This window comes from Apiospora phragmitis (assembly GCF_038363925.1).
Source record: "Apiospora phragmitis strain CBS 135458 chromosome Unknown utg000008l:1.0-3514335.0:1.0-3519231.0, whole genome shotgun sequence".
Lineage (NCBI taxonomy): Eukaryota > Fungi > Ascomycota > Sordariomycetes > Amphisphaeriales > Apiosporaceae > Apiospora > Apiospora phragmitis.
In genome coordinates, this window is record NW_027117407.1 from 2,463,205 (window position 1) to 2,479,225 (window position 16,021).

Consider the following 16,021-nt stretch of genomic DNA (forward strand, 5'->3'; position numbering starts at 1 on the left):
TGAGGGTGCACATGTCAGATTATATGTAGTCAAAAGAATCTCAAGTCTCTTTGGTAGACTTAACCAATTTGCTCATCGTTTCTCTTATACGCCCTGTGAGATCATGCAGCTACGCTGCCGCTGGTCCTTGTCCACAAGTTCCCCATCGAACATATCGCTCATTACTAGTGCCGGAATTTGTTTCCTTGCCCATTGCCTGAGTACGCCATGCCACTAACATATGAAAAATACCAATACAACACAATACAAGCATGCCCCTTTCATCTCTCCCGTGTACGCCCGGGTCGGCGCATGAAGGTTGCCGAGCTAGCTATACAGAAAGATGCGAGACTATAAGATAAGTAGTAAGACCAGCAGAATGATCAGGACCATGATCAGGGCCGCGATGCAGCAGCTGCTCCAGCGGTCCTCGTTCTTTCGCGCAATGGCCGCCAGCTTCGCGACACCGGTCTGTAGGCGGCCGCCGACACGGTCGGCCAGGTTGTCGACGACCTCGAGCATCTCGCGCTGCTCCTCGAGCTCGCGCCCCATGTCGTCGGCCTGCCGCCGTAGGTTGCCGACCGTTACGAAGACGCCGTCGAGCTGCTCGTCCTGGTCCCGCATCATCATCTGCTGCTGCTGCTGCTCGAATTCGGCGTTGTAGTCCGGGCCGTTCTCGTCGTCTTCGTCGCCGTCCTCCATGGCGAAGGCGTTGGGGTCGGGCAGGTCCGAGTTGGCGGCGCGGGTAGCGTCGCGCACATTCCTGCTGTTGTTCTTGTTCTTGTTGCCGGAAGCGGCGGCCGTGGCCTTGGAGAGTTCTTCGCGCATGTCTTCCACCTCGCCCCCGACTTCTTGCACCAGCCGCTGCCGTCGGCGCAGCTCCGTCGTCGTCAGGCCATACTGGGCCGGGTTGCTCTCGACGGCCTTCACGGACTCGATGAGGTCGGTCAAGTCCTCGGCCAGCAAGCTGAGGGACGACTCGAGATCGGATCGGGCGGAGGCCAATTCGGGCGAGGTCGAAGCCGTGGTTGTTAAGGAGCGAATGCGTAAATATGAGGCGAACAGTGGCCGCGTTTGTTGTAATTGGGCGAGTACATCTCTATATGCAGTTGTTGTCAGTTGGTCTGGGATACCGTACTATCTACTATGCAGATGTATAGATTGGCCAAGACATGTGATCGAAGGCAGTAGCAACTTACTGTTGGACTTGGAGGAAAGGATCCTCCTCGTTAGTTGAGGACATCATCCTGCCGAATCAATCAAAGGAACAGAAACGAGAGTGCTACATCTGAAGTTCGCGATTTGAGTTGTCAGGAGACCGGATTCATATTACAGCCCCGGTATTGTAGGTTAGATGGTAGATTAATTGGATGGGTAAACCGCAGCAGCGTGTGTATGTCGCATTACAAGGCTGAGACGGAGCCAGAGAGAGCCCCGAGAGATAGACGCAGAGAGAGAGCTAACCTAAGGCATGACGACGTTTGGTTCCGATTCAGTAGCAGCAATTGAGCCAATCCAATCGAGGGGAAGGTGCCGCCGCATTGGCACCCAATCATTGGCAACTTTCCTTTAGTTTACCAGCTAACTTCATCAGGTCTCACTAACAATTGAATTCATAAATTTCTCGGCTTACTTACCTAATTATTCACAACCACCACTTACACACAAGGTCGCATTCCACGGCTTTTTGGTGCGCATATGCAAAAGAAAACGGCCAATTCTATGCATCAGGTTCAATATTCTCCCATGTTCTCCCTCGAACCCGTGTGAGTCTTGCCGTCATGAAGCCAGATACACCTCTGCCCTACCCGGATTGCTGGGCCAGCCCCGACGAGTATGTGGAGAGTCTGTTGGAGTTTGCGACAACTTCGGCCATATTCCAAACACTATGCGGCGGCGTACACATCCTGGATTTCTTCACGAGTGAGCCTGGGCTGTTCCAGACCATCGTTCCCGAAGACTGGCAAGCCTACCTTGTCCGCAACGAGCCCATGCAGCTACTGGACGTGCTCATGAGAAAGGACCTGGACCAGCTTACAGACGATGAACGGCCGCCCGAAAGTCTGGTGCAATATATCAAGGACGTTCGGAGATTCAGTCTCGCCCGGGACTTTGTTCACCAGGAGAAGCTCCCGAAGCTCACACGCCAGATAGCGGTGGGGATGAAGCCCAAGAAGATACACGAGGTCAGCAACTTCGCCAGCTATATCAACGGGCTGGCCGATGATTTTACCGACATATCTGGTGATAACATCACGCATTTTGTCGATTTTGGAAGCGGCCAGAATTACCTAGGCAGGGCTCTGGCAAGTGCTCCGTACAATAAACACATCGTGGCCGTCGAGGGCAGAGAGCACAATATATCAGGGGCCAAGGCCTTGGATATGCTTGCTGGACTAGCCGAAAAGGAAAAGGTTATGCGCAACAAGAAATTGTGGCAACAACGCTTAAACGGCAAATTAGATGAACAAGACATGGCCAAGTCATTGGAAATCTCGGAGAAATCTGCTGTCGACTTCAGACCCAGGAGAGAATTGGAAGCCGTTTACACGCCAGAGGAAGGCAAGGGCTTCATACGTTACATATCCGGCAGGCTGGAGTCCGGCGACTTGTCGGACGTGGTCAGCCAGTTGGAAACGGCTCCCAGCTTTAGCGAAGACGAAGCAAAGGATGTGCGGCTCATGGCCATTTCTATTCACTCCTGTGGGAATTTATCGCACCACGGCATCCGCTCACTCATATTGAATCCACGCGTGCGAGCAGTAGCTATTGTGGGATGCTGCTACAACTTGATGACGGAAAAGCTTGGCCCGCCAACGTACAAACTCCCCTTCATGCGACCCAGTACTCAGCCTTTAAACGGAAGAGTTGTTCGAGAGTCGGCGAAGTGCGACACGCACGGTTTTCCCATGAGCGAGCGTCTTTGCACTTACAAAGAGACAGGCGTGCGGCTCAACATCACGGCCAGAATGATGGCTTGCCAAGCACCGCAGAATTGGGGCAAGGAGGATAGCGATGACTTCTTCAGCCGCCACTTCTATCGTGCCGTACTTCAAAAAGTCTTCCTCGATAAGGGCGTCATTCAGAAGGTATACCACGATTCCGAGAGCAAATCAGAAGAGAGTACGACCCCATTTAACACCAGCACGAATCCGATTATCATTGGTTCACTTCGAAAGGCGTGCTATAAAACACTCAACACCTACATTCGTGGTGCTATAGTCAAGTTGACCACTCATTCGGACTACCATGAGCAGTGCGAGGTGGTCAGTAAGAAAATGGGTGATATGACGGATGATGAAATTGCCTCATACGAGAAACAGTACCGCCATCGCAAAAGAGAGTTGAGCGCCATCTGGAGCTTGATGGCCTTCAGTGCCGGTGTGGTCGAATCTCTCATTGTAACTGACCGCTGGCTCTTCCTCAAGCAACAGACTGATTTGGTCGAGCAATGCTGGGTAGAGCCGGTCTTTGACTTCAAAGAGAGTCCGCGAAACCTGGTAGTCGTCGGCATCAAGAAACGTGACTCTTGATAGCTGCGGGCTTCTCCATATTGGGACAGCTGACATACGTCTGTGGCCAATAAGGACTGGGTTACATTTCATAGTCGATGACCTGGGGCCAAACGAGCGTAAGCGGCCGTCATTGGCGCACCATCAGGAGACACCGGATGTATATGCTGCTGTGGAGGGAAAACAGCAACATTACCCGATCAGAAGGCTTATCATGATCAAGGGGCAATGGACCATAACAGTAGCCTCCGAAACACATCTCATTCTACTATCGGAGGGCCCAGACTGACGGGATTGCCGAATCACAAGTCCTATCATTAGTTGATCGTTTGTGATGTTACGCAAAGTTCTTACTACATGGCTTTGCACCACAGCCAAGCAAACAACTTGGTCTAGTCCAAAGCAGGCTGATGTCACGTACGAACGTATCCTCATCATGAAAATACCAGAATTTCAACTTATTATGCTCCGATTAGATACCGACTGCTCGGTTACGAGACCCAGCCCCTCGCATGGTGTTCTCGGCGCAAGTGTTAGAATGCAGCATGCCGACTTTGCTTGGGTGGTCAGCTTCTGGCCTAGCACGACCGGGGGGGACAGTGAAGGGGAGATCCCGGCGAAGGCCATGGGAGTCTTAGCATACCCCCGGGCATGAAGTCTCTTTGTACTCGTGGGTTCCAGAAGACTGGCACTTTGTCATCTTGAAAACATGACAGAAAGGTCACTTGATATAATGATGACCTCATCATCCACGGGGCTGGTAACCCAAGAACTCAGGCGCCGAGCGGTATATGAGGAACGATGCTGTAGTAATCTTATCCTTCGGTCACGTTCTACTGAGAATAGCGTGAGCAACATGATTATCGACAATAATAGCTACGGGTGACTGGCCAATCCTAGAGCAGCGGTGACGAAAGAGTCGATCAGGCAGCCTAGATCGGTCGACTGAAATAACCGAGATCCCTGATCCCTAACAGCAAGAGTGTACAGGTCATCTTCAAATCGACACTTGCATCTTCGGAGAGCTGGAGAGCGTGGGGGTGAAATGGGTAGGATGGGGAGCTGGTTTTCTCGCATACTGCATTACTGAGCAGGGTAGCATCGGCTTTGAACGTTCTTTGCAAGCGAATTAGGTACTTTGACGTATCTCAAAAAAAAACAAAAACAAAAAACAAAAACAAAACTGGATGGCTGATGACTTGCAGCACTGAGTAGAAGCGTCTTGATCACCATTCTGTTCTGCTGGTGAGACCATAGTTGCTATTTTGAGGCCCTCCTGATTGGGTCCGGTGTGACGCCTTGTGCGACTTCGCCGTCTCGTTCCTGGACGAGAGAGGTAAGGTAGACAAACTACAGATGCGGCATTCAGCTCTGGTGATGGATAGAGGCAGGCCCAGTGGGGAAGTGATATGCCGCATGGCATTGAGGATTCTCAGACTCGGAGAGAACATCACATACAATGAGGAAGGACAGGACCGTTCGTCCGTCCCGTTCAAGCAATCAGAATGTTATTGAAGCACCTGAGCTACTGCAAGACACAGTGTGGGGTCGGCGCTTTATTGCGGCTCTCAGTGGAAAGCTGCGGATCACTCACTTACTTGGCAACTTGGGTGCATCAATTTGATCTACATACTCCGTACCTTACATAGATAGGTGAGTAGGTATGTATTCCCTTATCATATTGGCATGTCATTCGGATGTGTCCCTGTTCTTACCATGGTTTCCTTCCCTCCAATGACGTTGGAATGACTTTGCAGGTGCCATGTCCAAAACCATCGTCTCATTCGATTCGGCTTGCCAGCGGGTAGAGCACTCGCAGTCTTCTTCCTCAACCCCGCCCCGATGCCCTGAAGGAGGAGGGAGGAGGAGGATGAAGAGACGGGACATCATCATGCAGCACACTGCAGCAGGTGGCTGGCTCAAAATTGATTGATTTTTAGGTTAATTGCAAACAGCATGAGAAGAGCAGCCAGTAATGACTGGATGAATGGATTCTCCCCCCTGGATCAGTATGTACGTGTACACGTTGTGAGCTTCCCCCACGTTCTGGGGTGACATGGTGGTTGCAGCAGGCAGGTCAAGGTTCTAGTTTAGGGATTCCCTGGCTGGCTGAGTCTTGGTAACACAACCATTCACATCACACAAGCTTGCCTGCAGCTCTGAACCTTTCCGGAAGTACGCCAATTGGGTTTGGATCGTCTGGTTGGCCAAGCAGGTACGTCTCTATATTTTCGAAGTGTTTTATATGTATTTTCCGGCGTCCACTCAGCTTGGCGTTGAGTGCATGCTAGCCCGCCCCAGGTGGTAGCGCTTATGCCGCCGGTGAGGTGATGGGCGCGACGGCCATATGGCCAGGGCCCCTCGAGAGGAGGGTGTGCGCGCCCTCACCCACCTGCAACAACATCCACCAACTAAACGGCCCAACTGCATCTACCCTGCCCGGCGTACGTCAACGGGATGCCTTTTTGGGGTATGCTGCTGGTCTGGGTTGTGACGTTGGCGTTCAGGCACGATACTCCCTCCCTGGTTATGGATTCCATGGTTTTGAGGCTGTCGAGGTACAGCCACAGAAATGAATACCTCCTAGGCAAGCAAAGCAGCCAGAAACGAAACGGACAGTTGATCATGATCCCTAAGTAAGTAAGGAGGTAGGTACGAACTATTGATGCACGCAGGTATAAGAGGTACTTGGCTCGTCCAGTCTCTTCGATTCCTGTTTTCGTGTTTTATTTCGAATACGAAAATAGGTTGCGTAAGTCCATATATATCAATCCTCATCACCTTTTGTTTCCTTATCTCGTTTTTTGAGTCAGTGACGACCCGTGGATCTCCTTCCGGCTTGTTGCAGGCGGACATCGTAGCACGCATTGCATCACATCTACATATACACACGTACATATATATATCTTCATAATACCACCTCACCTGCATACCTACCGAGCCCGGCCGCTGTCGATGAGAGATCGCGAAACCAACCAAAAAGAAAAAAGATCCGACACACCGAGAACGGGGACGAGAAAACTACTTATTGACTCAACGCCTCCACCAGCTCGCGTCTAAACCAAGCATGGTGGCATCCGGCATTATCTCCATCTGCACTCTCTAAAAAGCACCAGCCGCTCCCCCGACATGTGCGATTAGATGGGCTTGCTCGAACCTGGCCCACATAGCGTTCTTTGTTGGCTGGAGGGACCCCTCAGAATCCCCGAGTCAGGCTCCTATCGTACGTCTTTAGATAGATAGCTTGAGAGGCCGAGGAGGAAGAGAGTGACAGCGAGGGAGAAAAAGTGAGAGGGAGAGAGAAAGAGAGAGCCGTTTAACCTTACTTTATATTTATCTATTAAGAGGCTCTGGGGAACACGTCCGAACCGGCATCCACCACCGATTTCGCTGATCCGCGAGATATCTGACGACAAATCCTTTCTGACTCTTTTTTTTTTGGTTGTCTTCCCTTACCTCGTCTCCCCTCGCGACGCACAGGATCTTCCTATCCCATCCTTTCGGGGGTCATTGTCCGACAAATTCATATTCAATCCATATACCTGGCCATTCCTTGCAAAGGTTACCTACTTGAACAAGTCATAAAAACCCGGGTAACTCCAAGTGTGTATTGCTCTGCGGAAGACGATCCGGAAGACGAAGAGTCGCCCAATCACGGCCCGGCGCGCCTGTTCGCTTCAGACTCCGTCTGTGCATTTTTAAGGGTCCATCCCCATATCCGGCGCACCTCGAGGTGGTCGAATGAGTACCGTGAGGCCGCCATCATTGGTGATGCGAGAAGCGCCCTGGTTACAATGAACTCCCAAAGTCAAATATCATTTTTGGTAAGTTGTTCGATTTTTTGCCAATCCACAACGCTCGGTTCGCCGTGGCTCTGGCTTCGTCTATCTGGCTGTGTGTGTGAGTCGATAGATGACGGCCAAGGATTGCATCATAGCATGCCTCCGATTTCTATTAGTCATATTTTGACCATGCTGGTACCTGCTCCAATCTGAGAGTGCCCGCGAGCCGAGTACCCGAACCCAGTACCTAAGCAGGTAACTTAATAATAAAAGCTAATATGCGAAACCTCAGGACGGGACTTTCAGCTTAATACATATTCCTCTCAGCCTTTACCCTGTCTTTCTCCAACCGATACTCCAAGTCTTGTTGCCCAATGGGGAATTCGATAGCGGAAAGGAGATCGAAGGCTTGAGCATCGACAACAAGCATGGCTTCCTCAACGTCAGTATCACCCCAGTCGAGTGTTCGGTTGTGTGCCACGACAACTGGGCCAAGAAGGTGTTCGAGCCCGTCATACGGAGACTGTCTCGCGATGCGTCCAAGACGGTCACCATCTCCAAAGACAGCTACCTCATCCTGTCCGTCATCAGCGCCGGCATGAACGCCGGAACTGGCGTCATGGAGTTGACCTCGCCGCTCGCCCTCGCCGGCATCCCCATTTTCTTCATAACCACGTATTATTCCGATTTCATCCTGGTGCCCACCAAGGACCGCCAAACCGTCGTGCAAGCCCTGCTGAGCCGCGGCTTCGAGTTCTCCGAGGACGAGTCCGCTTTCGTGTCGCCCACCGTGCACGTGAGAGGCGGCAGCGTCAGTAGCCAGGCCCCTTCCACGCCCCTGCCGACCAACGTCACCGAGCTGCAGACGCGAACGTTCGAGCTGCTGAGGAAGCGCGACGTCATTCCCTTCATTGAGGAGGGCCTAACCGTGGTGCTCTGCTCCGGCAAGGACCCGGAGCAGGAGCAGATGAACCACTTCAGCCGGCGGCCTGTCCCAACGCGGCGGGCGACGGGCAACGGCATCAATGGCGGGCACGCCCGCCGCAGCTGGCTGGACAACGTCGACACGAAGCTCTACACGAGCCTGATCTCGGTGCTCGTCCTGCAGCCGCGGTTCTTGTCGATGACGCTGGCCCAGGAGGACCCGCCTTCGCTCCCTATTGGACAAGACCCAGCTCAGCGTCTTTGGGGACTCCCTGGTGGGGGATGTGGAAGGGGACCTCGTCCCGATCTTCTTCGATCTGGAGAACCTGCCCATCGATGCCACAGGTATCGTTTCAGGGGTCGCCGGCCGGCTCGTGGCCGAGATGCGCATGACCGAGACGGGGATGGCGAGCAATTGTCGTATCTGTCGACAGCCCGGGCCGGCGCTGTCATCTTATCCAGTGAGCAGTCACTGAAAGCGCTCGAGGTGATGAGGCCGCTCCTGAACAAGGAGTAAGCGGATTGGTCGGAAACGCGGGACGCCTTGTACAACGATACGTGGTTGGGGATCAAACAGCATATACGACGGAACATACGGATACCGACGAATACCCAAGGAGCGCCTAAGGAGCGGTCAGCAGCCTTGGGCTTTCCTCATAGGACGCAGAGCGCGGGGTTTCTGGTTACCACCAAAAAAAGGGACGGACATGTGGTGATGCAGAGATATGGGAAGACAAAAAAAATGGTGAGAGAGGAGAGTATTTTCGGGACAATCTAGCCCCTAGCATTTTCAAGAAGCGATTCTCATTCATGGTGGCACCTCGTTTGTTTGTGGGGGGGCGTTTATAGGAGGTACCTATTTGCGCCTGGTTACTTTGCGCCTCTGGCTTTTGTCTTTGCTTTTTTTGTTTACTTCATTGTTTGGCATCGAAGATACCCAGCTCCCGAGCCATCATATATATCCTACCCAGCCCTGCTTTTATCGTATTCCGTCATTAACGCATAATCCCTCCTGTCTTCTTCTCTTTTCTTGACTTTTTGGTTTTGGTTTTGGCTTCGCATATCCACATTGCATTATTAGATAATAAGTTCGAGGCTACTTGAGGATATTGTTGTATCGAATAGAGAGGAAAATTGCATATGTACCTACTTAACTCTATACTTAGAGCACATGAAACTTGTGTGTACACGCCCACCGCCGACCAGAAGTCGTTCAAATATACCTCAGCAAACAGCCAACACCACTGATCTCACTCCGCATGACCATCACACACTGACCGGGTGGAAATAATCGTTGGCGGGTGCTATACAAATGTTGACAAGCCTTTTGGGCCAGTTTGTAGAATACATGGTACTCTCTCCAATGTCAATACGATTTCACTATAGGCATAAGAATAGGGGTATAAGTTCTGTTGAGTAATTCAGACTTGACGTGCGTTCTTATTCTCCATCTCGACCTCCCCACCTTCTCTTAAGAAGCGTTGTTCTTCGCGCCTCAAACTATTGTGACATGATCCTATGATAATGCAGTTGAACAAGAGGGAAAGGAATCCCCGAAACAATTGCGGCTCTGGGTCCAACGAAACCCCGATACTGGCACTAAAACTACAAACAAGCTTTCCTTATTCATCCAAGACCAAAGCAAACTTGTCCATCAACTCCTGGTTGATGCTCTCGTACTAGGAAACGCGTCAGTAAAATAACAAATGACACACGTGGCGTGGGGCGATTCAACATACCTTCTTGCAGACAGCTTCTTCGCCATCGCCCGGCTCCTCGAACTTCAATGCTCGCAGCTTGGCCTGGAGATCACTGGTGGCCTCACGGACCTTGTTCCAGTTTTGCCCCTGGGCAATGGCCTTTTGCGCCTCATCGTGGAAGCCCATCATCAACTTCATCATCCACTCTGTCTTCCAAATGGGACAGAACTGGTCATAGGTGGAGTAACCGTTCTGCTGCAAGAAGTCTTCCTTGAGTAATGTGGCAACATCCAGAGTAATCTTGTCAGGGTCCGACAAAGCTGACTTGCCAACAAGCTGTACGACCTGGTCCAGCTCTTCGGAGTCGGATAGCAGCTGTCTGATGCGGTCACGGAGCCTAGGGAAGTCGGCGAAGTCCTTCTCATACCACTTGTCTAGCACGGTTGTGTACTTGCTGTAAGAGACTCCGGTATTGATGGAGGGGAAATGCTTTCGCTGGGCAAGCTTCTTGTCAAGACCCCAGAAAACCTGTACAATACCAAGGGTGGAACTTGTCACGGGGTCGGAGAAATCACCACGGGGGGACTGACAGCACCGACAATACTGACGCTACCTTCGCGCTCAGGAGATCCAAGTGACTGGACCTTGCCTGCACGCTCGTAGAAGCTGGCCAGCTTGGAACCAAGGTAAGCAGGGAAACCCTGATCAGCAGGCATTTCACCGAGACGACCGGAGATTTCACGAAGAGCCTCGGCCCAACGCGACGTGGAGTCGGCCATCATAGCAACGTTCATGCCTTGGTCTCGGAAGTACTCGGCAACAGCAATACCAGTGTAGATAGAAGCCTCTCGCGCAGCGACGGGCATGTTGGACGTGTTGGCGATCAAGGTGGTTCGCTTCATGATGGGCTCTTTGCGGCCATCGACTTCGATGGACAGCTCCGGGAAATCCTTCAGGACTTCGGCCATTTCGTTACCTCGCTCACCACAACCAACGTAAACAATGACGTCGCTGTTGGAGAACTTGGAGACTGATTGGGAAATGACAGTCTTTCCACATCCGAAGGCACCAGGAATGGCAACTGTACCACCCTGCACACTGGGGAACAAAGCATCCAGCACGCGCTGTCCGACGATGAAGGGCTGGTTGGCGGCAAGCTTCTCGGTTGTCGGCCTGGGAACACGGACAGGCCATGTCTGCATCATACCGTACTCGGACTTCTGGCCGTTGAACTCGACCTCGAGGATCTTCTCGTCGACGGTATATTCGCCCTTGCTGGCGATTTTGGTAATGGTGCCCCGGGCGCGCGGCGGCAGCATGACCTTGTGGACCTTGATGAAGGAGTTCTCGAAGACAGTACCCCAGACGTCACCTCCGGAGATGTGGTCGCCAACCTTCATCGTAGGCGTGAACTCCCATTTCTTCTCGCGGTCGAGAGCGGTCATGGCAACACCGCGAGGGATGTAGATGCTAGCTGCCTGCTCGGAAATCTTCTGAAGCGGACGCTGGATACCATCATAAATGTTGTTTAACAGACCGGGACCCAGCTCGACGGACAAGGGCTTGCCGGTTCGGATGACAGGGTCGCCGACGGTCACACCAGCTATACGCATGCGATATGATCAGTTATGATTCTCCTCTTTCTTTCAGCAGGGGCTGACGAACCGGTCTCTTCGTAGACTTGGATGGTAGCTTGGTCGGCGCTGATTCGAATGACTTCGCCGACTAGGTTATCGTGACCGACTTTCACCTATTGACATGTGTGAGAAGGTGCATGTTGGAAGGATGGGATATGATCGTTTCGTACCAACTCGTACATGGCGACTCCGGTCATGTTCTCGGCCACCACGACGGGACTGGATGCGGCATTAAAGTAAGCAACCAATACATCACGACGATAATAATCAGCTATTGATCAGATAGGAACATACCCGGACACGGAGTAGATCTTGCCTGGACATTGGAGCGTCAGTCAACAAATCTCGCAAAAGTGCACCTGTAGTGTTTCATACCCTTTTGGACGTCATCCATATCGCCGTTCGCCTTTGCAGCCTAGAGAAAAGAGGATGGAGGTCAGCAGATGCTCGATTGCTTGTATTCTGGTGGCCGGGGCTTCTGCGAGCGCTCTTAATTATCTCGTGATGGGCCAGACAGAGGGAACTTACCGCAGCCATGTTGGATGATGTCGTAATGGGAGCTCTAGGTAGCTTGACCGCAGGCTCAACAGCAGCTCCGAGCTGGGTAATGGAGAAGTAGGGGTGGGCTGTAGCTTCGCAGGGGATGGAGGGGTAGAGGGAGAGGTCGACGACGACAAGAGAGGTGAGGATAGAGTTATGGTTGGATCAACACGAGCCTCGGGTTCGACGTCGCTGAATCGTGTTGTTGGAGACTGCTGTGGACTGCTTGGTAGAGGCTGGACCGTAGCTGCCTCTAGTAGCGCAACCGCCACACCACGGCCAGGTCGGGCTGTGGCTGCTGCTGCCTGTGCTTCTGCTTGTGCTTCTGCTTGTGCTTCTGCTTCCCCACCTTCACTTCTTTGCACTGCGTCAGAACCAGTGCCTGCGCCCGAGCCCGAAACAGCAGAGGCAACAGAGGAGACGCTGTTGCTGCGGCTGCGGCCCCTCGATATCAACTCCACGAGCGACGGGCGTGCTCGAAGCTGTGGTCGCAGGCCCAACATGCACTCTACTTCGGATCTTCTCTTCCTTCGAGAAGATGTTCAATGTAAGATTTCAATTTCAGTCGACTTCACGCCGTATGTCAACAACACAACGCGCAAGTTACTTACTGATGGAGAGTTGCTTGCATCAGGTGCAGCCCACACACACATTCATGCGCTGGAGCTTTACCGCCAGTTTTGTTTTCTACCTAAGATCGATCTAATACTGATGAGATATTAATCTATTACCTGCCTTCCAAGGATATGACCTGTTCGGCCCCAGCAAGCGCCGGATCGCCCGTCACACTGTCACTTCGCCATCTAATAAGGTAAGCAGGCATCATTTAGATGTTGTTAACATGATCGGAAGTGTTCCTGCTTTCTATCTTGATCTATGCCACCCAATCAGAAAGCTGGAGGTCGTATCGTTTAGCAGCTCGCAATTGCACTACCATCATCATGATGGTGCCAATTGTAATATGCATCGTAGTAGCTCCAAGTACGTTCACATGAGATATCAGGAAGAGGAAACGATGTGTTGTAGTAGCAATAGTTTGACAGCATAATAACGCAGACGACTATTAATTCGTTCTACATTATCATCTATCTATCATGGGCTTCATTATCGTTATAGTACCCTGTCCACCCCAGACGCCATATATCCAGATCATATATATACAGAACAGCAGCCAAAAAGCCCCAATGGCTATTCGTCTGCACCCGATCCTGAGTCCCGCCACTTTTATTCCAATAATTAGTACGGCGTCTGGGGCGGTGTATGTATGCGTCTTTTCTTGCAGAGACGGTTCTTTATCAATCGTAAAATAAGCATGAGTCACGTGTAGCCGCAGCTAGCATGGCGACTAAGTCAACATTGCCAGGCCTGGAAAGGGACCGGGACCCATTCACACAAGATAGTCAAGAGGCCTGTTCGTGGATGCGCTGCTGAAAACTCGCCTCGAATGTGGTGCTTTCGGGCGGTGGTGATAGGGATTTCTCCCACTCCTTGATGAAGTCCGACGAGAACCTCTTGATGTTGCTCGGGTTGAGACTGTTGAGCAGGGCCCCGGGAAGCTCGCTAAGCTCACCAAGTTTGGCTTGGGTCTGCGGCGATGGGGATCGCAGCTCCGCCCGGGAAGGTTTGCGCCTGCTATCACGGGTGTTAGAGTCCTGTGTTCCAGATTCCAGCGGTGCGCAGTTTCATCTTACAGGGTGGCCTCGTTCTCGTCATTCCTCTCGGGAAGAGAAGGGATGATGTCCCCGGAAACAGTGCTGCCACTCCATCGAGTTGTCTTCACGTTCGGCGAGTCCCAGTTGGACCAGTCATCATCGCCAACATCATCGAAGGTGAGTGGCGTCCAAGAGAAGTGTTTCCTAGGCTTTGGCTCCGGCCGGGAGGTGGTTCCTCGATTTTGGGCGCGATCGTTGAAGCTCCCAGTCGTCGACTTGCTGGGCGTGTCCTCGAATGCGTGAAAGTCGTCTCTGAAGGGCATAGGGCCCTTATTTGCTGAAGAGGCCCGGATTGTATCCTGGTCGGATTCCGTCCTGTTTAGTCTCGGTCCAAAACCGCTGGTTCTATTCGACGTAGCCGATATGCCTTCGTCCCCGACAGTTGCCTGCCGCAGATCCTCAACAAAGGTCCATAGGCCGTGCTTGAAGTCTTGCGCAATCTGCTTCATACCGGGTTGCATCGGCGGCGATTGCCTAGGAGCCCATGTTGCTCGCTTGTTAAGCACCGGGCTGGGTTTGGAGAGAGAATATGATTCGGGCGATCGTAAAACATCACTGTCATGATGTATCGGTATGTCGTGCTCTGATTTCGTGGGGGAAAGCAGGGAAAGCGTTCGCGTGTGTCCACCGCGCATTACTTTTCGCCTGTAATTACGCGGGGTGCCTTGCCCAAGTAGCATGGCTTTCTTTCGCTCGGCATCAGCACTACGCCGCGCAGGTGGGATGTCATCCACATCCGTCGCTAGTGAAATGAGTGGCTCATGTTTCTGCACGGCAGGCCTCACTTTGTATGTCTCTGATAACCTCCATTGGCACTTCAGCTGTTTCAAGTCTCCTTCGGCTCTGTTGAGCTCTTCCCGCAGCTCCAGGACGCGTCGCTCCTGGGCAGCGATGGCAATAATGAGCTCCTCCGAGTCCATTGGGGAGGTCAGGCCGGAAGTCATGGACTCTCCACTCGGCGTTTGGGGGACTGATGAAGTGGGTGTGGGCCTTGAGGGCATGCTTGTCGGGGGAGCGATAGGGAGCGTCAATGAGAGGCGATTGGAGTTGCGCGAGTTCATCGAGCTAGACCTCCTGGGCCGCCCACCAAACGTCGCGCTGGTTGCCGATGAAGGCGCATTCGAGCTTGACCATGGCTGCAAGACGAACTCCGAGTGCTTGTTATCCTGTAAACCTTCAGGCTGATCAGCATGATTTGTGGGCGCTGGGGCACAGGCCGGGGTTGCTGGGTCCCGTGGTATGGTGTTATCATCCATGGTTGAGGAATCCGTCCAGGACGAGGTCGCAAGTACAGCGTCCAGGGAGGCAGCGTGATCGAGGAGCTGCGCTTGTCGCAGTTGGGCCGAGGTCATAATGGCCCGGGAAAAAGAAGAAGAATATGGCCCAATTAGTCGGCGGTATTTGGTGATCGAAGCCGGCTGTCTGCGTCGGCGCGAAGGGCTAGTGGGAGCACTTAGGGCACGTCGGTGCCGGGCTCGGGAGGGAAGAAGAATAAGGACGTTTGACGTAACGAGCTCGGAGAGAGTTGACGAGCTTGTTGTTGTCTTTGAAAAGAGTGTTAGAACAGGAAGTAACCAAACAAATTTGCAACGAATAGACTGAGGTCATAGAGCGTTAGGGATGAAGAAAGACAGGAAGCGCCGCCACACGTTATCAACCATCCAGCCAGACGGTGATATTCGGGGACAAGCGATCCTGTGGGAAATTGGGTACAGTCCAAAAAGTCGAATTGCGCAACACTGCATCCCCCCTTTGGCCAGGGCCAGGCGAAGTGGAGTGGGGACGGTTGTAACTGGGGACGGGGAGCTTCCAATTGCAATGCGAACAACGATCAAGCCCAGGGACCATGTAACTGCTACTGGCGCTAGGCAAACGTCACGATAAAACGAGGCGGTCAAGGCGCCGAAATGATTGATGGATGGGGCTGGAGCTTGGGTGTACTGGAATTGAAAGGAAGAGGGCTTGCTGCCTTGCTCAGCAGGAGGCGGCGCCGGCAACTATGACAGGTTTAGGCAAGTAAGAGAATAGGGGGGAAAGGTGTGGTATGATATGGTAATAGTAGTACAATGTATGTTCGGTATGGTATGGCCTCTCTTAAGTTAGCGGGTATGTAGTAGGTTGCTGTTTCGAGTGCCAATGGATAATCCCATCTCTTCAAGAACAACAAAATCGTGAACAGTGGACTTTTGGTAGGTAGCAGCGACAACACAACTAGCTGGCTGATCAGTGAGTTGG

General features: G+C 52.4%; 6 protein-coding genes across 6 annotated transcripts; 3 read left to right on the forward strand and 3 right to left on the reverse strand.

The window, feature by feature from the left end:
* Nucleotides 1-330: 330 nt before the first annotated feature.
* PG994_009170 (uncharacterized protein) lies at nt 331-1,225 on the reverse strand (the record flags this gene model as incomplete). The annotated part of the gene is made up of 2 exons (XM_066860579.1): nt 331-1,078; nt 1,179-1,225. The coding sequence occupies 2 exons, from the start codon at nt 1,223-1,225 to the stop codon at nt 331-333; spliced, it is 795 nt and encodes a 264-aa protein (XP_066714168.1).
* A 535-nt stretch (nt 1,226-1,760) lies between these two features.
* Nucleotides 1,761-3,512, forward strand: PG994_009171 (uncharacterized protein; the record flags this gene model as incomplete). The annotated part of the gene is made up of 1 exon (XM_066860580.1): nt 1,761-3,512. The coding sequence occupies one exon, from the start codon at nt 1,761-1,763 to the stop codon at nt 3,510-3,512; it is 1,752 nt and encodes a 583-aa protein (XP_066714169.1).
* Nucleotides 3,513-7,285: 3,773 nt separating this feature from the next.
* PG994_009172 (uncharacterized protein) lies at nt 7,286-8,714 on the forward strand (the record flags this gene model as incomplete). The annotated part of the gene is made up of 2 exons (XM_066860581.1): nt 7,286-7,315; nt 7,566-8,714. The coding sequence occupies 2 exons, from the start codon at nt 7,286-7,288 to the stop codon at nt 8,712-8,714; spliced, it is 1,179 nt and encodes a 392-aa protein (XP_066714170.1).
* A 1,105-nt stretch (nt 8,715-9,819) lies between these two features.
* PG994_009173 (vacuolar ATP synthase catalytic subunit A) lies at nt 9,820-12,071 on the reverse strand (the record flags this gene model as incomplete). The annotated part of the gene is made up of 8 exons (XM_066860582.1): nt 9,820-9,876; nt 9,937-10,425; nt 10,488-11,500; nt 11,563-11,647; nt 11,705-11,753; nt 11,829-11,850; nt 11,910-11,949; nt 12,063-12,071. The coding sequence occupies 8 exons, from the start codon at nt 12,069-12,071 to the stop codon at nt 9,820-9,822; spliced, it is 1,764 nt and encodes a 587-aa protein (XP_066714171.1).
* A 159-nt stretch (nt 12,072-12,230) lies between these two features.
* PG994_009174 (uncharacterized protein) lies at nt 12,231-12,797 on the forward strand (the record flags this gene model as incomplete). Its single annotated transcript, XM_066860583.1, has 1 exon — nt 12,231-12,797. One exon carries the CDS (start codon nt 12,231-12,233, stop codon nt 12,795-12,797), a length of 567 nt encoding a protein of 188 aa, XP_066714172.1.
* A 677-nt stretch (nt 12,798-13,474) lies between these two features.
* PG994_009175 (uncharacterized protein) lies at nt 13,475-15,138 on the reverse strand (the record flags this gene model as incomplete). Its single annotated transcript, XM_066860584.1, has 2 exons — nt 13,475-13,703; nt 13,766-15,138. 2 exons carry the CDS (start codon nt 15,136-15,138, stop codon nt 13,475-13,477), a joined length of 1,602 nt encoding a protein of 533 aa, XP_066714173.1.
* Between the last annotated feature and the right edge of the window lie 883 nt (nt 15,139-16,021).